Here is a 23,945-nt window from a genome sequence, read left to right as displayed (position 1 = left end):
CACATTCTTCTGTATATGGACTTTGTTGAATTTTTAAAGAAAAGCATGTGTGAAAAATACGTACTTATATTTGTACCTGCTCATTGATACAAATTTCATTCTCTTTGCCTCATGAAGGGCAGTTCTTCAACTGGGCATCTAATGTTAGGTGCCAAGTGTGTGCATATATTATAGAATAATAAAACTTATGGATGTTACATGTGTAAGTGCTGTGTGCTATTCTGTAATGCGCCATTTACATGCCCCCAAATTCTATTTTTGGCCCGAGATTCCGGCACAGATGCAAAATGCACGCGTATCTTAAGTAGCTAATGAGCCATTAACTAGCAAATACGTGATGGTAACAATCAATTTTTGCAATTAATTGGCAGTAATTGGAATTTGGGTGCACATCTGCCTGCATGCTATTCTATAACCCCATGCGCCTAAATACCATAGCGTGCAGCTCAAAAGGGGCACAGCCAGGGGAGGGGCAAGGGCTTTCCAAAAAGTTGCAATTGGGGTTATACACCTCCAATACTCGGGTGTATCTCAGTAGAATTTCATTGTTATAAGTGTTGATATTATTCTACTATCCCTTTGGGAATAATCAGTGTTATAGAATAGCCCCATTTCGGCGCCAAAATGCCAGGAGTCGGGTGCCAGCATTTTCATCTGGTTTCAGCTGACGTAAATATCAGTGCCTAACTTTGGGCATGGGAATCAGCATGGAGCATTATTCTATACATGGCACTCAACCTAGAGAGCCGTGTAAAGAATAGTGCTCTGTGTCAGTTTTTTTCCAATGCCAATTTTTCTGCATCATTTATAGAATGCCCCCCTTAGCTGGAGGTAGAGTAGTTTCACTGGTTCTCAGAACGGCCATTTTATGAATGTAAAACACATTTTCATCTGTGTAGAATGCTCGGACAATTGCCATCTTGCATACCATGGGGAAATTATTTTTCGATTAAAAAAAAAAGTTAATTTTTACCTTTATATTTATTATTTTTTGTCACTCGTTTAAGTTTCCTTTCCTGCCACGGCCACCTTCTAGGCTGCTCGGCCGGGTTTTCTTCCCTTTTTTTTGTGCCTTTTAATTGGCACCATTGACTCTTTTAATTTCGCGGCTGCTGTTTTTCCATCCATGTCATTAAGGACTCCCAGCGGCTTCAAGCGTTGTACTATTAGATTGTAAGCTCTTTGAGCAGGGACTGTCTTTCTTCTATGTTTGTGCAGCGCTGCGTACGCCTTGTAGCGCTATAGAAATGCTAAATAGTAGTAGTAGTAGTAGTACTTAGCACATACCTGTAAGGACGGCATACTTATGGGTGGAGCTTGGGTGCACCATGGGCATGTCACCAAGCGACACACACAACTTATAAAATACTATCAGCTTACATCGACCATTGACATGTCATAAGTGGGCACACCTATATATCATCACACCAACACAGTTTTGTACTAGTATTATCAAAAGGTTTAGGCATGCTCTGAGGCTGTTATAGAATTAGTACTAAACATGCCCCAATATAGCACATATATCTTGACGCCAAATTATGGAATTGCTCATTATGTGTATACCTGCATAGTTTAAGAATACACCCTTTGCGACTCTGCCTCCATTCTACCCATACTGGACTAGAATCTATATATCACGCCTAAACATTCAGCGCTGAAATGACATTCACTTACTACTACTACTACTACTATTTAACATTTCTAAAGCGCTACTAGGGTTACGCAGCGCTGTACAATTAACAAAGAAGGACAGTCCCTGCTCAAAGGAGCTTACAATCTAATTAGGCATATTCTATAAAGTACATTTTAATTTAGGCATATTTGATAGAATAAGCCTAAATTTCTGTGTAGTTTATAGAATACACTGAGCATAAGCCTATTTCCACATGGTTTATAGAATACGCTGAGTGCCGGTCCATGCGACTAAATTTAATCATGGTCAATTACGACAAAGTAAAACCTGTTGTAAATCCTGGCAACTAAATTAGACACAGAGAAGGTGTATTCTATAACAGTGTGCATAGGTTTTAGAAATGCCCATGACCCACCCATTCCATGCCTTTAACCATGCCCACTTTTCAACTATGCAACTTATATTTATGTGCATCATGTTACAAAATATGCTTAGCAAGTAATGTGCATAAATTCTAATTAATGCTAATTAGTGCTGGTAATTGGTTGTTAACATCCAATTATTAGCACTGATTAACTTAACTAATCAAGTTATGCGCATTGTTATGGAATACGCTTTGATTTTCGTGCTGAAATTTCAGTATGATATATAGAATCCTGGTAAGTATGCCTGCAGGAATGCCTATGTAAGATCACAAGAAAGTAGATGCGTTTTTTTGTGCTGGAATTTTTTTAATGCATATGAAATCATACAGTTTTATTACAGCCCTTTTCCACAGGCTAACACAGGTGTTACATTAAAAAAAAAGGTTATTAAATGACCCATATGTTCATGGAAATGCTTCCGAAAATTATTTTCTCATTTATGAAATGTATTCTATCAGAACCAAGCATTCACTATAGATAGATATATAGATTATATATAAATGGATTCATATTAAATTATTGAAAACATTTTGTTTAAAAATTGATCAGTGTAGGTGTTGGGGAGAGGAAAACAGTTAACATACAAAAAGGCACGGAAAAGCAATAGAGCAGAAGATAGTCATTGTTTAACTAATCAGACTACAGTAGGGATGATTATTACTTATGATTTGGTGGGTTAGTTCCAATCTGACTTTAATTTTGGTTCTCAGGCTTTTCCGTTGTCTCTTTTGGACAGATTTCTTAGTTCCAAGCAGAGCCCAGGCAAATCATTTTTGGATTATATCCTAGCCTTGTAGTTTATTCTCCTGCATGGATGTGTTAGTCTCTCCAGTAACTGCTGCTGTCCTCCTGCAGTCTTTAAAGAGAAAAGGGCACTACTGGACCATTATCCTCCATAGCATGGCAGATATCATTTTGTCTGTCTGTGCGATGCTAAGAAGACTTTGAAATCTAAAGAAGCTAATAGAGCAGCCTCCTACTATTTAAAACATTTCTTAACACAGAGCCGCTGGCTGTTTTAAGGAGTTGCTACTGTGCAAGCCATCTTACTACATCGTGTCCAGAAATAATAAAAAAAAAAAGCCCACCACTCTGACAAATTTAAAGATATGTTTAGGATTTTTGGCAGGCAAGTTCCTCAAACTATTCAGAAACTGAGCATAAAAGTCATCCACCATACCTGATTTATGTGGCTGCCTTACTTTGTGAAATAACATTCATGCCATAATTTCAATATTTGTAATACAAAACAGCTGGCAAAATATCATTGCAATGTAAGTGTGGCATCAGGTGAAGTGGTTAAATTTAATTATTGAGTTGGCAAGAGTTTACATAACCCTCATGCAAAAAAAAAAAAAAAGTAAAAATATAAATAAGCATATAAAAGTTATGATGAAAAAGCAAGTGGTCTCTGTTTTTTTTTTCTGGACATAGTGTATATTTACTTCGTTGACCTCAATAACCGAGATTAACAACAGGCAGGAAGTACCACAGAAATTCTATATATTTTAGCTTGAAGATAGCATTAGTTAAACTGCCAGTTAAACATTCATGTGAGCACAGACTGCAGTCTGGAGCTGGTTCCCGTTATTCCCCTCCATTAGCTTGGAAACACACATGGCATGCTGTGCTAAGAATTTGAAAATAAAATAAAACAGATGATTGTTTGGAATATGAGATATCAAGGGAACTGTTTGTGCAGTATGTTCATTCTTGGTAGAGAGAGAGATGGCCTTGTCAATTTTTTTTAATATGCTTCCTTTCTTTGAATATGTAGTGTTTGAATGACTTTTTCAGATTTTGCAACCCTTGGTTGCAAAAACTGATATCCTCAGGTTTGCATCCAATTTTCCATTATATGGGTCACTCCCATTGTGTAAATTTTGAGTAAGTTTTCAGTGTTAGTTTTTGAGGTTTGCTTTCTTAACCTAGGGGTAATTTTATAAATTTATATCTAGCCTGCATTTTTACATGTCTTTTGTACATGTCTATTTTATAAAGTCAAGTACTTGCCTGCTTGACTATATAAAGTACTAGCTTAGGCATGAAAAAGCACACATCCATGTAGGCATCAGCACTTACAACAACTCGAGAGCTGGTGTAAATGTTAGTATGTACTTTCCGCCAGTACGCCTGTAAGTTAAGGAGTTTTATCATCTTTACACATAAATGTAGACTCTGTCTGCACTCCATCCAAACTCTGCCCCATGCATGATGAATATATTTACCCTGAAATTTCCACACATACTTTCATGCTAGTTGGGATTTTATAAAAGGTCATTTTGGATGTAAATGCCACTTATGCACATTAATGACTAAAATACCAGCATTTACACATGCTCTCTGCCTACATAAATGTTTAGAATACTAATACTTATTCACAAAGGTGCCAGCAGGGTGTCTAAATGCTAATCTGTAATGTTACTGCTAATAAGTGGGAAAGCGCGAGGTATAAATATTACAATACAATACAATACATGTAACCTGCACAGTACGTAAGTGTAAGGGTGCATATGTACATGAGTGGAGAATGGGTAGGACATAGGCATGTTTCCCACTTACATGGATAACTTACAGAATACTGTAATTTACATGCTTCACTGCTGCATTTACACTTTCACCAGACTATCACCCTCCTCGTCCTCCTTGTGACTCACTCCGGGGCTCTGTCTGGGGGATGCAATTTCAGAAATTGAGTCGTGGTGGAAGACAGCACAAAGTCCCTGTGGAAGCCGTCGGGTGAAACGGTGGCCCTGTTGGTCATAAGATAATTGCTGGTTCTTATGGCACTTTAAGTCACCACTTGAGTTTCAGTATTTCATTCAGTGCTTTGAAGTGATTTTGATGCACAGTGAAGGGTAGCACTTTTTTAAAAAAAAGGAATTTTAGAGACCGATAAAAGAAAATTGATTCCAGAGACATAATTTTATGTTGTAGCCTAGGATTTCCTGTGGGTCTCTGAGGTCTCTTTCTCCATAAAAAATTATACATTTATTGATTTTGTATAAATCCTTCCTTTAACTGGTAGAAGTATGAGAATTTAGTATAGTTTTCCTTACTTTTGGAAACCAGTTTATACAGCACAGTTCCAGTACAGTTGATGTCACACTGTTCACAGAAGAAAGTGTTTAAAAACTGAAAATTGGACAAAGCCATGGGCCAGATAAGATACATCCGAGGATACGGAAGGAACTCAAGGAGGGTGGCCCTCTTAAAGATTTGTAGAATAGATCCGTGGAGACAGGGAGGTTCCACAGGATTGCAGAAGAGCAAATGTGGTCCCTCTCTACAAAAATGGTGACAGAGAAAAAGTGGGAAACTACGGGCTGGTAAGCCTTACTTCAGTGGTAGGAAAAATTATAGAGGCACTGCTGAAGGAAAGGATAGTACAATTCCTAGAATCCATGGCTTACATGATCCAAGGCAACATAGTTTCACTAAAGGAATCTGATTGATTTCTTTGACTTGGTGACCAGAGAACTGGATCAAGGGCATGTGCTAGGTGTGATCCATTTAGATTTCAACAAAACCTTTGACATGGTTCCTCTTAGGAGGCTTGTGAACAAATTGAATGGGAATGGGCTGAAGTTAGGACCCAAAGTGGTGAACTGGATTAGAAACTGGTTCACTGATAGACGTTAGAGGGTGGTAGTAAATGGAATTCATTTGGAAGAAAGAAAAGTGAGTAGCAGAGTGCTCCAAGGATTGGTATTAGGGCAGATTCTATTCAACATATTCGTGTGTGACATTGCTGAAGGGTTAGGAGGGAAAGTTTGCCTTTTTGTGGACAACACGAAGACTTCCAATAGAGTGGACACCCTGGATGGAGTGACCAACATGAGAAGTGATCTAAAAAGATTAGAAGAATGGTTTAATGTTTGGCAGTTAAAATTTAATGTAAAGAAGTGTAGTGATGCACATGGTGTGTAGAAACCCAAAAGAGTTGTATCTGCTAGGAGGTGAGCAGCTGATAACCACAGACTGAGTGAGGGACATTGGGGTGATAGTGTCAGAGGATCTTAAGACAGCGAAACAATGTGACAAGGTGGTGGCTGTAGCCAAGGATGCTAGGCTGCATAGAGAGAGGCATATCCAGTAGCAAAAAAACAATACTTCAAACGGGGCCTCACCAATGCCTTTGTACAAGTCATTGGTGAGGACCCATTTGAAGTATTGTGTTCAGTTTTGAAGGCAGTATCTTGCTAAGGTTATCAAAAGACTTGAGTTGGTTCAGAGGAGAGTGACAAAAATGATATGGGGCTTGTGCCATAAGACATATGAGAAGAGACTTGAAGACCTCAATATGTATATCCTGGAGGGATAGGGGGATATGATACAGACATTTAAATACTTAAAATGTATTAATATGCAAACTAATCTTTTTCAGAAATGGGGAAGTGACAGAACTAGAGGTCATGAGTTGAGTTTGCAGGGTGGGAGACTTAGGAGCAAGGTCAGGAAATATTTTTTCACAGAAGGGGTGGTGGATGCCTGGAATGCCCTCCCATGGAAGGTTGTGACAACAAAATGGTGATGAAATTCAAGGATGCATGGGATAAACACAGAGGAACACTATGTAGAAAAAGGATGGAATCCAATTAAAACAAAACTTAAATGACCTCATAACTGGAGTGAGCTTTGATGGCAGCTTCAGAGGATGGGAATTAAAGTGCTGGGCATACTGTTATGGTCTGGGTCCTGTAAATGGCAAAAACACATCAGAATCAAGGCTGGAATGGGCTTCAAGAAAAATTCCAGTAATTGGGAAGTAGGACCAGTGCTGGGTAGACTTCTATAGTCCATGCTTCAAAATTGGCATGGAGAGACAGAGATTATAAATGAAAAAGTAAAACTTGTACAGAATGCTAGATCCATCTCTGTCCACCTTGATGGGCAGACTGAATGGACCGTGCGGTTCTTTATCTGCCAACAATTACTATGTTACAATTTAATAGGCTCCTACTACATATCCTCGGTGCCCATTTATAAAATTGCTCCCATTCATACCACCTAAAACTAGATGACTTCTTATAAAATTACTCCCTTGAAAGGCAAGATTATAACATGGCGCCTACACTTCTGTGCCACTTATGCACGTCAGAGGCTCCAAAATTGACAGTTACATGTATAAGAGCACTGATTCATGCCTAAGTGCTATAGCACGTAACTGCAAGGGCGGCATGTATGTGAGCGGAACATAGCAGGCTGTGGGCTTGTCTCCAACTTAAGCACATAGAATACTGTAAGCATGATGTGCATGGTGCATTTAGGCGTGTCCATTTACCTGGCATAAATGGTTGTACCTAGATCTAAGCGTTCCAATATGGGTTTACTTTCGTTTTCTATAACAGCATTTTGATGCACAGATGCTGTTATAGAATTGTCACTCAGTGGGTGGCAACAGTGTGCCTAAATGGAAATGCCAAGTTATAGAATTGTCCCCATATTGCTTATTTATACTTGAAGATAATCCTTACTTATGGAGTATGTTTTCTTTACAGGGAAAAGTTTTCTGTCAAAGTGAGAGATGCGGTATACTTCCACATCAACTTCCTACAATAATACTGAACGAAGTCCCACTTGAAATACAGCTGTTCACAGAATAAATTCTGTTCCGAACTCTCAATTTTTAAGACTGGCTGAATGCAAAGAATTTTCTTTTTTGTTTGTTTTGTTTTTTTCCATATTTTTCATACCATCACATAGGATTTAAACCTTTCTCTCTGATAAGGTCTGTTCATGGTTCTACAAGATGTACCAGAGAGGATTCTTCTATACTACAACTCTTAGGCTCTTTCTAAAGAGGCCGTAATAATGATAATCGTGTTTTGTTTTTCCCATCAATGGAAGGTGTGAAAATCCAAGTCCATTCATGAAACTTTTTGCTACTGTGCAACTAAAGTTTGGAATTCTTTACCACTAAATATTCACTTACCCCCAGATTCTCTAAATGGTGTCCAAAGATGCGAACAAAAATCTGTGCACACTGCCACTTGATGCACACAAGTTAGTTAACAAGCTAACCAGCACTAATAATTGACCCCTAACAAGCAATTATCAGCACTAAGTGGGCCTTATGCACACATCCCCCTAACAAAGTAATGTGCTAGTTTTCCAAGACACACAACCGAAAAAGATTCACAACGAGGGGATGTTCAAAATATATGTGCACTGTTATAGAATCATGCCTAACTGCTCAGAAACTGGATGCAGATATGTAGGCCTGCTCTGAGCAGATCTAACTGCTCAAGTATACATTGTTTAGTTCTTAAGAGCAATTCTTTACAATGCACTTTTCAGCGTGGTTTTCCCCAAATTTGCAATGCTGATTAGGTGAGCCTTAAATGTATTGAGGACCTCAGCTGTGCTGGAGGGTTGAGGGTGCTGCTCGAAATTTTGGTGATTGGGCCATGGTATAAACAGCTGTTACAGCCTGTATTGTACCTCTCATCCCTTACCAGGGAGCTTTGTGCTTGGCCCTAGATTTGGGATGTCTACCCTATGCAGGGCTATGGGTCCCTCTTTGGAGCACTAAAGCATGTGTGTAGTGGTAACAGCGTAGGCCTGAGGGTAAAGTGATTAGGGTTTGATTCCTATCTGATCTACAGCTGCCTTACTCCCTCATCCCTGTACTACTGTTTTGGAGCTGACAATCCAACCTTGCAGACAGATGGTATTGGGGAAGAGTTGTTTAAATTGAATATTGGGAATGGGCTACATGGCAGTTTGGTATTCAGAAGGGTGCCTTAGGTTCTTTGCCAAAGTGACCTCATGGAACCTCTCCTTTGCTACATTGAAGGACATCTTATAGTCTGTTATAGAACAGACTGGTTGGTTGCTTTCTCAGAAACTCCTGCCATTGTCTTCTGTTCCCCCTCCTGATCTGATCTCCACATAAAGGGATCATCCTGAATCATTCCCCCATCCAATCCCACCCCTTGGGATAGAACCTCCATTCACTCTTGAATTCCATCCACAACCCAATGGCTATCCCTTTCCAGCTATGCTGAGCCCTCCCCCTGCCCCACCCCGAGCATCCCCAGACTCCCTAACCAACCTCCAGGGCTTATTTGTGGAGGGGATCCTGATGGTCTACTGAAGGGAGTCAGGAGCAATCCTCCCACTCCAGCTCTGTCTGACCCCAGACCCATGACCATAGCAGTAGTCTTTCCAAATAAGGACCATTTTTCAATAAACCAAAGTACATTTTAATATCCACTAATACTTCTCCTTGTACTTAAAATTTATTGTCTGAGTCCTGTATCTCTTTACTTAGAGCAACATTTCACAGGCAGGGACTAACCTAGCTCTGAGATTGCCTTCCAAATATCATTGGACACTAGAGGAAAGGAGAGCATAGGCTAGCTTTACTAATTTTCTCCTTTCACATCTCAGTACCAGAAATTGCATATGTACCTTCCCTGTCTTTTATTTTTGTCAAACCGTTACAGTTGGCCATTTTGCTTTGCTAAGTGAAGAAAGTTTGATAATTGTTGAGGGATCTATTACCATGTGTTTCATTTGCCTATATACTTTACTTAATGAACTGTCACTTTCTGTTCATTTAAACAGGGGGGAAGGCCAACAGTCGCTCAAAAGCGCATGGTTCTGGATAAGGTATCTTTCAAAGATATCACCAAAACAGGGAAGACAGGGTATCCTGATAGTGAGGTTGCAAAAGAGACCATAGTAGGTCAGGTATCCTTAAATAAAAAACAGACAAAAGATTGCAAATTAATACTGTCAAGTACTGAGCATGTTGTAAATAGGAACAACAAACATGGTCACCTTGAGCTACATGTGGACAATGGGGAGCCGGTTGATATTGTATATCTGGATTTTCAGAAGGCGTTTGACAAAGTGCCGCATGAAAGACTCCTGAAGAAATTGCAGAGTCATGGAATCGGAGGTAGGGTATTATTATGGATTAAGAACTGGTTGAAAGATAGGAAGCAGAGAGTAGGATTGCGTGGCCAGTATTCTCAGTGGAGGAGGGTAGTTAGTGGGGTCCCGCAGGGGTCTGTGCTGGGTCCGTTGCTTTTTAATGTATTTATAAATGACCTAGAGATGGGAATAACTAGTGAGGTAATTAAATTCGCCGATGACACAAAATTATTCAGGGTCGTCAAGTCGCAGGAGGAATGTGAACGATTACAGGAGGACCTTGCGAGACTGGGAGAATGGGCGTGCAAGTGGCAGATGAAGTTCAATGTTGACAAGTGCAAAGTGATGCATGTGGGTAAGAGGAACCCGAATTATAGCTACGTCTTGCAAGGTTCCGCGTTAGGAGTTACGGATCAAGAAAGGGATCTGGGTGTCGTCGTCGATGATACGCTGAAACCTTCTGCTCAGTGTGCTGCTGCGGCTAGGAAAGCGAATAGAATGTTGGGTGTTATTAGGAAGGGTATGGAGTCCAGGTGTGCGGATGTTATAATGCCGTTGTATCGCTCCATGGTGCGACCGCACCTGGAGTATTGTGTTCAGTACTGGTCTCCGTATCTCAAAAAAGATATAGTAGAATTGGAAAAGGTACAGCGAAGGGCGACGAAAATGATAGTGGGGATGGGACGACTTTCCTATGAAGAGAGGCTGAGAAGGCTAGGGCTTTTCAGCTTGGAGAAGAGACGGCTGAGGGGAGATATGATAGAAGTGTATAAAATAATGAGTGGAATGGATCGGGTGGATGTGAAGCGACTGTTCACGCTATCCAAAAATACTAGGACTAGAGGGCATGAGTTGAAGCTACAGTGTGGTAAATTTAAAACGAATCGGAGAAAATTTTTCTTCACCCAACGTGTAATTAGACTTTGGAATTTGTTGCCGGAGAACGTGGTACGGGCGGTTAGCTTGACGGAGTTTAAAAAGGGGTTAGATAGATTCCTAAAGGACAAGTCCATAGACCGCTATTAAATGGACTTGGAAAAATTCCGCATTTTTAGGTATAACGTCTGGAATGTTTTTACGTTTGGGGAGCGTGCCAGGTGCCCTTGACCTGGATTGGCCACTGTCGGTGACAGTATGCTGGGCTAGATGGACCTTTGGTCTTTCCCAGTATGGCACTACTTATGTACTTATGTACTTGTGAGCAAAATCTAAATAAATAAATAAATAGTTTGAAATATCTATATGCGAATGCCAGGAGCCTAAGAAATAAGATGGAAGAGTTAGAATATATTGCACTAAATGAAAAATTAGATATAATAGGCATCTCTGAGACCTGTTGGAAGGATCATCACAATTTATAATACTCTTCCTACATTTCCTTGTTTTACTGTATTCTTTACCATGTAAGATGCTTTCTTTTACTATGTAAGCCACACTGGACCTGCTGTATGTGGGAAAGAATGGGATACAAATGTAATAAAAAAAAAAAAAAAGGAGGATAATCAGTGGGACACTGTCATACCGGGGTACAAATTATATCGTAGTGGTAGTGTGGATCGAATTGGTGGAGGGGTAGCATTGTATATTTTTATTTATTTGCTTTATTTATTTATTGCATTTGTATCCCACATTTTCCCACCTCTTTGCAGGCTCAATGTGGCTTACAATATATCATGAGTAGTGGAAATATAATAGAAAATAGACATTTAGTGTTACAGAAAATCTTTGGCAACATGATAATGAAACATGATAGTAGTATAGCAAGCAGATATTAAAGACAGTTCTTACTATATGTGGAGTTATGTATATTCACATTGGTTAATCTTTATGGTAAGCCTTGTTAAAGAGATGGGTCTTCAGTAGTTTGCGGAAGTTCATTAGTTCATAGATCGTTTTTAAGTTGTATTATTATATATACATATAAGTATATTAACGAGAGTCTTGAATCAAATAGATTGAAAATTCTGCAGGAAACAAAACACTTCTTGGAATCACTATGGATTGAAATTCCATTTGTAAAGGGGAAAAGGATAGTGATAGGAGTGTACTACCGTCCGCCTGGCCAGGATGAACAGACGGATGCAGAAATGTTAAAGGAAACTAGGGATGCAAACAAACTGGGCAACACAATAATAATGGGTGATTTCAATTACCCCGATATTGACTGGGTAAATGTTACATTGGGGCATCCTAGGGATGTAAAATTATTTGATGAAATCAAGGACTGCTTTATGGAGCAGCTGGTACAGGAGCCGATGAGAGAAGGAAAAATTCTAGACCTAGTCCTTAGTGGAGCACATGATCTAGTGCAGGAGGGGCCGCTTGATAACAGTGATCATAATATGATTGGATTTGATATTAGCTTTGAAGTAAGTATACATAGGAAATCAAGTACGTTAGCGTTTAACTTTAAAAAAGGAGATATGATAAAATGAGAATGGTGAAAAAAAAACTTAGAGGAGCAGCTGCGAGGGTCAAAAATTTACACCAGGCATGGATGCTGTTCAAAAACACCATCCTGGAAGCCCCGACCAAATATATTCCGTGTATTAAAAAAGGAGGACGGAAGACCAAACGACAGCCGGCATGGTAAAAAAGTGAGGTGAAGGAAGCCATTAGAGCTAAAACAAAATCCTTCAGAAAATGGAAGAAGAAACCAACTGAAAATAATAAGAAACAGCATAAGGAATGGCAAGTCCAATGCAAAGCGCTGATAAGGAAGGCTAAGAAGGACTTCAAACAAAAGATTGCGTTGGAGGCCAAAACACATAGTAACATTTTTTTTTAGGTATATTAAAAGCAGGAAGCCAGCAAAAGAATCAGTTGGACTGCTAGATGGCCAAGGAGTAAAAGGGGCGATCAGGGAAGACAAAGCCGTAGCGGACAGATTAAATGAATTCTTTGCTTCGGTCTTCACCAAGGAAGATTTGGGTGAAATACCGGTGCCAGAAATGGTATTCGAAGCTGACGAGTCAGAGAAACTTAATGAATTCTCTGTAACCCTGGAGGATGTAATGAGGCAGTTCTACAAACTGAAGAATAGCAAATCTCCTGAACCGGATGGTATTCATCCCAGAGTACTGATAGAACTGAAAAATGAATTTGCGGAGTTATTGTTAGTAATATGTAATTTATCCTTAAAATCGAGCTTGGTACCGGAAGATTGGAGGATGGCTAATGTAACGCCGATATTTAAAAAAGGGTCCAGAAGAGATCCGGGAAATTATAGACCAGCGAGTCTGACATCGGTGCTGGGCAAAATGGTAGAGAGTATTATAAAGAACAAAATTACACAGCATATTCAAAAGCATGGATTAATGAGACAAAGTCAACATGGATTTAGTGAAGGGAAATCTTGCCTCACCAATCTACTACATTTCTTTGAAGGGGTGAACAAACATGTGGATAAAGGTGAGCCGGTTGATATTGTGTATCTGGATTTTCAGAAGGTGTTTGACAAAGTACCTCATGAAAGACTCCAGAGATAACTGAAGAGTCATGGGATATGAGGTAGTGTTCTATTGTGGATTAAAAACTGGTTAAAAGATAGAAAACAGAGAGTAGTGTTAAATGGTCAGTATTCTCAATGGAGAAAGGGTAGTTAGTGGGGTGCCCCAGGGGTCTGTGCTGGAACCTCTGCTTTTTAACATATTTATAAATGACCTAGAGATGGGAGTAACTAGTGAGGTAATTAAATTTGCTGATGACACAAAGTTATTTAAAGTCATTAAATCGCGGGAGTATTGGGAAAAATTACAAGAGGACTTTACGAGACTGGGCGTCTAAATGGCAGATGGTGTTTAATGTGAGCAAGTGCAAAGTGATGCATGTGGGAAAGAGGAACCCGAATTATAGCTACGTGGGATCTAGGTGTCGTCGTTGATGATACGTTGAAACCTTCTGCTCAGTGTGCTGCGGCGGCGGCTAAGAAAACAAATAGAATGTTAGATATTATTAGGAAAGGAATGGAAAACAAAAATGAGGATGTTATAATGCCTTTGCATTGCACCATGGTGCAACCGCACCTTGAATATTGTGTTCAATTCTGGTCGCCATATCTCAAAAAAGATATAGTGGAATTAGAAAAGGTGCAGAGAAGTGCGACGAAAATGATAAAGGGGATAGGACGACTTCCCTATGAGGAAAGGCTAAAGCGACTAGGGCTCTTCAGCTTGGAGAGAAGGTGGCTGAGGGGAGATATGATAGAGGTCTATAAAATAATGAGTGGAGTTGAACGGGTAGATGTGAAGCGTCTGTTTACGCTTTCCAAAAATACTAGGACTAGGGGGCATGCGATGAAGCTACAATGTAGTAAATTTTAAATGAATCGGAGAAAATATTTCTTCACTCAACGTGTAATTAAACTCTGGAATTCGTTGCCAGAGAATGTGGTAAAGGCAGTTAGCTTAGCGGAGTTTTAAAAAGGTTTGGACGGCTTCCTAAAGAAAAAGTCCATAGACCATTATTAAATGGACTTGGGGAGAATCCACTATTTCTGGGATTAGCAGTATAGAATGTTTTGTACTTTTTTGGGATCTTGCCAGGTTATTTGTGACCTGGATTGGCCACTGTTGGAAACAGGATGCTGAGCTTGATGGACCTTTGGTCTTTCCCAAATTGGCAAAACATATATACTTATCTACAGCTAGCAGCATTTATCACTATTTTTTTAATCCTTACTAGACTGTAAAGTGCATTGGGAATATTTACCATACACCCCTTCTAATGTAGTTGTTTGTGTCCGTATTTGGAGCATGTTAAGATTGTTGGCAGGGGAATAATATAAAGTTGGAAAGAGAAAAACTCAGAGCACTTCTTAATCTTTACTAAATGGTGAATGTGTGGAATAAACCTACCAGGAGAAGTAATAGTATCTAAAGAGAGAGAGAGAGCGCTAAAGAGGATAGTGAGAAGAGCAAGAGATGGAGATGATCTAAATCAAATCAGATTTGCAATGACAGAGCAACGGAGATTATTGGGTACAGCGAGTGGTCTATATTCTTTGGGGTTCTTTTACTAAGCTGTGGTAAACCCTACCATGTGGGACCGGCACACACTAAAATGTAGAATTTATTTTTTAGCACTGGGGGCATGTCAGGGGCAGAGAGTAGGTGTGTTCTGTGCTAAGGGCCTGATTCTATATATGGTGCCTAAAATTAACGTGTGTAATTCTTTTTCACATGGTATTTAGAATATGCTTAGGCGCAGTTCATGCGACCACATCTCCACACGTCCATTTAAGCCCTTGAAAAGCTGGTATAAATCCTTGCACATAGATTTATGCATTGTGGCCTGTATTTTATAACAACGCATGTAGATTTTGGAATGCTTACAAAATGCCCATTTCCATGCCTCTAAGCACGCCCCCTTTTTGCCTGCATGTGTTAGAATTTAGACGCAGTACATAACAGAATACGCTTAGCAATGTACGAATGTAAATTCTAATTTTTGCCAATTAATGCTCATTATTGCTTGTTAAGAGCTGGTAACAACACTTAGCTTGTTAAAACAATTAATCTACGCGCGTAACGGCAGAAAAAGACCTGCACGGTCCATCCAGTCTGCCCAACAAGATAAAATCATATGTGCTACTTTTTGTGTATACCTTACCTTGATTTGTATCTGTCATTTTCAGGGCACAGACCGTAGAAGTCTGCCCAGCACTAGCCCCGCCTCCCAACCACCAACCCTTCCCGGCTCCGGCGTAGTTATAGAATACACCTAGATTTATGCACAGAACTGCATGTAACTCTAGGCATGCTATATAGAATCCGGGGGTAATCAGTTAGCACAGCTACATTGCTGTACACTAACCAATTAGCACAGGATTAGCGCGTGAGCCCTTACCACCTAGAAAATAGGTGCCGGTAAGCGCTCACACACAAATGGCCATGAGGTAATGGGGAAATTAGCATGTGCCCATTAACAGGAAAATGGGGCCATTTTACTGCCATGGTAAAAGTGGCCTTAGCATGCAGGAAAGACCCACACTGGGGATAGCACTGGCCAGTGGCGTAGCTACGTGGGGCCTGGGGGGCTGGGCCCCCGTAGATTCGGCCCTGGCCCCCTGCTGCGACCCTCTTGAACCCCCCTCCCGCCACCAACCCTCCCCCACCATCGCCGCCCACCCCACCACCCGTACCTTGTTTGCTGGCGGGGGTCCCCAAACCCTGCCAGCCGAAGAGTCTGCTTCAGCCCCAGAGTTAGTAGACTCTGGCGCCTTCATTCAACGAAGTTCGTGTGAAGAAGATCAGCTGGTTTTGACGCCTTACGTCCTGCACCATGCAGGTTATAGGTTATTAAAATGAAAATGAAATGAAAAGTTACCATGTATAGTTAAATTATTCTAGCTCATGCAGCAGTAAAAATGAGGTGTACCCATACTCCTGAATTCTATATAGGTTGCTCAAAGTTGGATGCGCAAATGTGACCTGTATAGAATTAGAACTTAGTATGATCTTAACAGCACCTAACTTTGGGGTCCTTTTACCAAGCTGCGGGGAAAAGGGCCTTGTGCTAGCGGAGGGGGCCATTTTTCCTGTGCTCCAGGATCCTTTTTACTGCAGTGGGTAAAAAAAAACCCAGACACACATGGCCATGCTGTAAGAGAACTCTTACCATGTGGCTATTCAGCAGGGAGCCCTTACTGCCCTCCATTGAGGTGGCAATAAGGGCTCCCGCGCTAACCCAGTGGTAACCGGGCACCACACGGCAATGCCAGATTACCACCAGGTTACTGCCGCACAAGCCAGTTCCAGGGGTTTTCTTTTCCCCCCAGAAATGGCACGTCCTCGGAGCAGGACTACCGCCAGTGGCCACATTGGGCCAGCAGTAGTCCTGGAAGAGCAAGCGATAAGCCTGCACCGCTTTATAAACGGACCCCTTTGAGTGCCATTTATTAATTCCAGCCCATAGTGTTTCTGAAATAGAAGTGAAGGAGGAAGAGATAAATCAAGAGGAATTACAGTGTCTATCTTAATTTCACTCTGAAAATTATAAATGAATACATGGTAATGTCACTTGACCATAAAGCCGTACTAGAAATATCCGAACATATATATTTATCTGAAGAGTTAATTATCATAGTTTGGCAGGAACCTATTCCCGGAGTTTTAGGTCTGCATGAAAAACAAATGACGCTGTAGAAAAGAATGTCATTGCAATCATAAACATAAACATTAGTGTCACAAAGAATCATCATATTTTTATTTGTTTCTTGATATATGGCAATATGCATTTCTGCAACACCAGGTAAAGTCTTTAAGTGAAAGTACACGGAAGTGAGTGGAGGTATGTTTGATTTATACTAGTGTGTGGCAACAGACAAACATGAGTGAGTCAGAGAACAACAGGACAAGATCAAGTAGAATTTTTATTAAAGCAGTCATCAGATGCTTTTGTTCAAGGACATACTGTGCTGTGTTCCACTTGGCTCCACTACTTATATTCCATTTTTAAAAGTTTATTTTAGTTTTCTTCACAAGTTTTACTGCTGTGTGAAATACTTAGGATGAAGAGATGAGGACAGATATAATTAAGAATGTGATAAAATGATAGTGCATTCTGAACGCTGTCTCTAATTTAAAAAAAAAAAGAAAAACAAAACGGAGAACCTGATAGCACAAAAAGACCATGTGGTTCATCCACATTACCTGTCCAGCTGAGAAGCAGCTTTGAATGAGTCAGGCAGGAATCAAACTGAGAATCATCTGAACTATAGACAGATGCATTATCCATTATGCTATTGGACCTGTTAGCTATAGGCTAGCTGTTTCTTTGATAGCCCTCTTTAAGGATGATAATCATTAATAGATAACAAAGTACTGTTTTCGTTTCGAAAAGACATACATCATAAATAAATAGTAAATATTCTCCTTTAGAAAATAGATGCTTGAGGGTTGAATAGAAATTTGACTAATAGCTTGTTAGGACTTGTTCTGGTCATGTATTTGATTTGTCAGACCTAAAACAATAAAAAATCAGGATACAACAATAAATACTGAGAAAATAATAATAATAATGGTCCCCAAATATTATTTCAACAGTCCAAAATTCAGTAGGTGGGGGCACACCAGTAAATTCAAACTAAACCCTACACCTCAATCACTGTAGACATAGGGAAATGTTCATAAATGTAGAAAAAACTGTATTGCTTAAATATTAAGCACATTAATACCTGGTTAGGCTAGTATTTGATAAAAGAAAGTAGGCACCCTCTGGGTACCTAAATGTATGTGCTCTGTTACAGATTTGAACCCAGAATGAATATGAAAATCATTAAGGGTCCCTTTTACTAAGCCACGTAGGTGCCTACGTGTGCCCAATGCATGTCAGTTTGGAGTTACCACCTAGCTACTGCGTGGCCCTGGTGGTAATTTTGTTTTTTGCGTGTGTTTGCTACACGCACCGAAAAATAATTTTTATTTTCCTGCACGGTGCAGAAACCAGGCAGTAATCATCATTCTACGCATGTAGACGATTACCGCACGGTTACCTCATGTGACCTTACCACTAAGTCAATGGGTGGCGGTAAGGTCTCAGACCCAAAATGGACGCACACCAATTTTTATTTTGTCGTGTGTCCATTTTCGCCAAAAATTAAAAAAAAAGGCTTTTACAGGCGCGCTGAAAAATGGATCTATGTGTGCCCAAAACACTTGCCTGTACTAGCGCAGCCCATTTTTTAGCACACCTTACTAAAAGGACACCTAAAGAAATAAACAAGAGAATAATGTTCCATTCAGTATTTTATACAAGATAGGCACACCTCTAAAAATAGTATATGTATATCTCTATATGAAAATGTATACGTTTAGTATTATTTACAAAGAGGGTAATATACAGTGGTGGAAATAAGTATTTGATCCCTTGCTGATTTTGTAAGTTTGCCCACTGACAAAGACATGAGCAGCCCATAATTGAAGGGTAGGTTATTGGTAACAGTGAGAGATAGCACATCACAAATTAAATCCGGAAAATCACATTGTGGAAAGTATATGAATTTATTTGCATTCTGCAGAGGGAAATAAGTATTTAATCCCTCTGGCAAACAAGACCTAATACTTGGTGGCAAAACCCTTGTTGGCAAGCACAGCGGTCAGACGTCTTCTGTAGTTGATGATGAGGTTTGCACACATGTCAGGAGGAATTTTGGTCCACTCCTCTTTGCAGATCATCTCTAAATCATTAAGAGTTCTGGGCTGTCGCTTGGCAACTCGCAGCTTCAGCTCCCTCCATAAGTTTTCAATGGGATTAAGGTCTGGTGACTGGCTAGGCCACTCCATGACCCTAATGTGCTTCTTCCTGAGCCACTCCTTTGTTGTCTTGGCTGTATGTTTTGGGTCATTGTCGTGCTGGAAGACCCAGCCACGACCCATTTTTAAGGCCCTGGCGGAGGGAAGGAGGTTGTCACTCAGAATTGTACGGTACATGGCCCCATCCCATTGATGCGGTGAAGTAGTCCTGTGCCCTTAGCAGAGAAACACCCCCAAAACATAACATTTCCACCTCCATGCTTGACAGTGGGGACGGTGTTCTTTGGGTCATAGGCAGCATTTCTCTTCCTCCAAACACGGCGAGTTGAGTTCATGCCAAAGAGCTCAATTTTGTCTCATCTGACCACAGCACCTTCTCCCAATCACTCTCGGCATCATCCAGGTGTTCACTGGCAAACTTCAGACGGGCCGTCACATGTGCCTTCTGGAGCAGGGGGACCTTGCGGGCACTGCAGGATTGCAATCCGTTATGTCGTAATGTGTTACCAATGGTTTTCGTGGTGACAGTGGTCCCAGCTGCCTTGAGATCATTGACAAGTTCCCCCCTTGTAGTTGTAGGCTGATTTCTAACCTTCCTCATGATCAAGGATACCCCACGAGGTGAGATTTTGCGTGGAGCCCCAGATCTTTGTCGATTGACAGTCATTTTGTACTTCTTCCATTTTCTTACTATGGCACCAACAGTTGTCTCCTTCTCGCCCAGCGTCTTACTGATGGTTTTGTAGCCCATTCCAGCCTTGTGCAGGTGTATGATCTTGTCCCTGACATCCTTAGACAGCTCCTTGCTCTTGGCCATTTTGTAGAGGTTAGAGTCTGACTGATTCACTGAGTCTGTAGACAGGTGTCTTTCATACAGGTGACCATTGCCGACAGCTGTCTGTCATGCAGGTAACGAGTTGATTTGGAGCATCTACCTGGTCTGTAGGGGCCAGATCTCTTACTGGTTGGTGGGGGATCAAATACTTATTTCCCTCTGCAGAATGCAAATAAATTCATATACTTTCCACAATGTGATTTTCCGGATTTAATTTGTGATGTGCTATCTCTCACTGTTACCAATAACCTACCCTTCAATTATGGGCTGCTCATGTCTTTGTCAGTGGGCAAACTTACAAAATCAGCAAGGGATCAAATACTTATTTCCACCACTGTACATGTACATAGGACAAGCCACATAAATTTATGCGTCTAGAAAAGGGGCATGTTCTGGACAGGTAATGGGTATATACTGGGTAGAATGCATAATTAGACATCTACTATGTATTTTATAACATATGTATATACGTATGACACAAAAATAGTAGCAACGGCGGTTTTAACACCAAGGCGACTTTTTGGTAGCGTTTTCGGATCCGAGTGATCCCATTATATGTAATTAAACAAGAATAACATTATCATAGGCACCAAAATTTTTGTCTTACCAGCAGAGTAACTCTTGACCTCTGAGACAGGTGGTTTCTTCTGCCGAAACACAGGCTCATGTTGGGTCTCTGTTTGGTGCAATAAAGGTGATATGATCAACACTTCCTGTGTTGAAGTTCGTGTTGCACTGTCTACTTTTCTGCTTTCATTGGACTCTTCATAGGGGTGTTTTTTCCTTTTTGTTGTTGATTCACAAAAATAGACACACATTTACACGTGCTATCAATGATGCCTAAGAGCCTCTTTTATCAAGCCACATTAGCAGCTCCCGATGCGGTAATGCCAACAAAGCCCATTCACTTTGAATGGGCTCTGTCAGCATTGCTGCATAGGAACTGCTAGCACAGCTTGATAAAAGAGGCCCAGAGTTTATTTACCTGTTATTTGTCTCTTGGAACATGGTCAATGGATTTCTTGTTGGTGCTGGATATTAGCTTGATATAGTCAGTGTTCTTCTTTATACTTTTTTATCCTCTGTCTCCTCCAACCCTCCTTATTTTACCTAGAGGGGCATAATCGAATGGGGACGCCCATCTCTAAGGATGTCCCGGTGAAGGGGCGGGGAAACCCGTATTACCCAAACAAGATGGGCATCCATCTTTCGTTTCGATAATACGGTCGGGGACACCCAAATCTCAACATTTAGGTTGACCTTTGAGATGGTCGACTTAAATGTTGAGATGGTTGACCTTAGAGATGGTCGTCCCCAGTTTTCGGCGATAATGGAAACCGAGGACGCCCATCTCAAAAACGACCAAATCCAAGGCATTTGATCGTGGGAGGAGCCAGCATTCGTAGTGCACTGGTCCCCCTCATATGCCAGGACACCAACCGAGCACCCTAGGGGGCACTACAGTGGACTTCACAAATTGCTCCCAGGTACCTAGCTCCCTTACCTTCGGTAATGAGCCCCCCAACCCTCCCCAACTCACTCCCCATAACTGTACACCACCACCATAGCCCTAAGGGGTGAAGGGGGCACCTACATGTGGGTACAATGGGTTTTGTGTGGGTTTTGAAGGGCTCACATTTACCAGCACAAGTGTAACAGGTAAGGGGGGATGGGCCTGGGTCCACCTGCCTGAAGTGCACTGCACCCACTAAAACTGCTCCAGGGACCTGCACACTGTTGTGATGGAGCTGGGTATGACATTTGAGGCTGGCATAGAGGCTGGCAAAACATTTAAAAAACATTTTTTTAGGGTGGGTGGGGGTTGGTGACCACTGTGGGAGTAAGGGGAAGTCATCCCCGATTCCCTCCGGTGGTCATCTGGTCAGTTTGGGCACCTTTTTGAGGCTTAGTCGTGAAAAAAAATGGACCAAGTAAAGTCGACCAAATGCTCATCAGGGACGCCCTTCTTTTTTCCATTATCGGCCAAGGACGCCCATCTCTTAAGCACGCCCCAGTCCCGCCTTCACTACGCCTCCGACACGCCCCCATGAAATTTGGTCGTCCCCGCAACGAACTGCAGTTGAGAGTGCCCAATATCGGCTTTCGATTATGCCGATTTGGGCGACCCTGAGAGAAGGACGCCCATCTCCCGATTTGTGTTGGAAGATGGGCGCCCTTCTCTTTCAAAAATGCCCCTGCTAATCATCTAAGAATATAAGAACATAAGAATAGCCATACTGGGTCAGACCAATCGTCCATGTAACCCAGTATCCTGCTTCTAACAGTGGCTAATCCAGGACACAAGTACCTGGCAGAAACCCAATTAGTAGCAACATTCCATGCTACCAATCCCGACACAAGCAGTGGCTTCTCCCATGTCCATCTCAATAACAGACTATGGATTTTTCCTCTAGGAACTTGTCCAAACCTTTTTTTAACCCAGATAACGCTAACCGCTGTTACCACATCCTCCAGCACTGAGTTTCAGAACTTAACAATTCTTTGAGTGAAAAAATATTTCCTCCTATTTGTTTTAAAAGTATTTCTGTGCAATTTCATTGAGTGTCCCCTAGTCTTTGTACTTTTTGAAAGAGTGAAAAATCAATTCACTTTTACCCATTCTACACCACTCTGGATTTTATAGACCCCAATCATATCCCCCCTCTGCCGTCTTTTTTCCAAGCTGAAGAGCCCTAATCTCTTTAACCTTTCCTTATATGGGAGGAGTTCTATCTCCTTTATCATTTTGGTTGCTCTTCTTTGAACCTTTTCTAATTCTGCTATTTCTTTTTGAGATACAGTGACCAGAATTGAACACAATACTCAAGGTTCAGTGACACCATGGAGCAATATAGGGGCATTATAGTATTTGGTCTTATTTTGCATCCCTTTCCTTATACCTTACAGTGCTTCTGTGATCTGATTTAAAGATCACATCTTACATGGTCAAGACAATAAGCAGCATCTTCATTTCAGTAGCATAAAATTAACATTAAGTGCTTATAAATTATTTGTTTGATATTTTGGAGAGCAGTCATGTATACCTTTGTGACCACAGATCACCTTATATTTACTGTGCATTATGTAATTGACATTTTTCTGTTGTTTTTTTTAACAGGACCAGCAGTACGCTATAATGGATTCAACTTATCAAACGCCAAACCACCTCCTCTAGTAGGACAGCATACAGTGGAAGTATTGAAGAACACTCTCGGGTACAGTGAAGACTACATCAATGAACTGCTTACAGCCAGAACAGTGGTTCAGCATGAAGTCTGATAATCCTAGAGCTTCATCCTTGCATAGAGACCTTCTACTTCTATACACTGTTAATAATGGAGACTAAGACATGACAGTGCTTAACACTCTTACTGAGCTTTTTGTAATTAATGAAAAACAATTGCAATCATAATGCAATTCTTAGAGCTTGCTTTTGCAAATAAAGCTGATATAAAATATGGATTATGGTAAAATGAAATTGTATATGATAAATACATGATATGAAAAGAGAAGCACTGCTGATTTCTGCATCAGAGGTGCATATACCGTGTCCTATATTCATGTTCAAATTCAGTAAATAATGCACTACAATGATTCTGTCAATAAAATAATATTCTTGCATGTAATGTATCTTATTAAAAATAACTGCTAAGTATTAAAAATTGAAGAATAAGGTAATTACAGGACTATTCACTAAAGAACAGTAATCCATGTTAAGTTAATAGAAGTCGCACTTGCTTAAATTCGCAGATGACACAAAATTATTCAGGGTCGTCAAGTCGCAGGAGGAGTGTGAAAGATTACAGGAGGACCTCACGAGACTGGGGGATTGGGCGTCCAAGTGGCAGATGAAGTTCAGTGTTGACAAGTGCAAAGTGATGCATGTGGGTAAGAGGAACCCGAATTATAGCTAT

The 23,945-nt window shown here is 40.7% G+C and overlaps 1 protein-coding gene across 1 annotated transcript in view; it reads left to right on the top strand.

Moving 5' to 3' along the window:
- The window catches only part of SUGCT (succinyl-CoA:glutarate-CoA transferase), a 1,092,618-nt gene extending 1,068,913 nt beyond the window's left edge, over positions 1 to 23,705 (top strand). Inside the window, exon 14 of the mRNA XM_030203879.1 lies at positions 23,150 to 23,705. Within this exon, the coding sequence (XP_030059739.1) occupies positions 23,150 to 23,310 (161 nt within the window). The 3' untranslated portion in view covers positions 23,311 to 23,705. The remainder of the gene's footprint in view (positions 1 to 23,149) is intronic.
- Positions 23,706 to 23,945: the final 240 nt, after the last annotated feature.

Source organism: Microcaecilia unicolor, chromosome 1, assembly GCF_901765095.1.
Source record: "Microcaecilia unicolor chromosome 1, aMicUni1.1, whole genome shotgun sequence".
Lineage (NCBI taxonomy): Eukaryota > Metazoa > Chordata > Amphibia > Gymnophiona > Siphonopidae > Microcaecilia > Microcaecilia unicolor.
The sequence above is the reverse complement of the archived record's forward strand: the minus strand, read 5'-3'. Positions and strand labels throughout refer to the sequence as shown.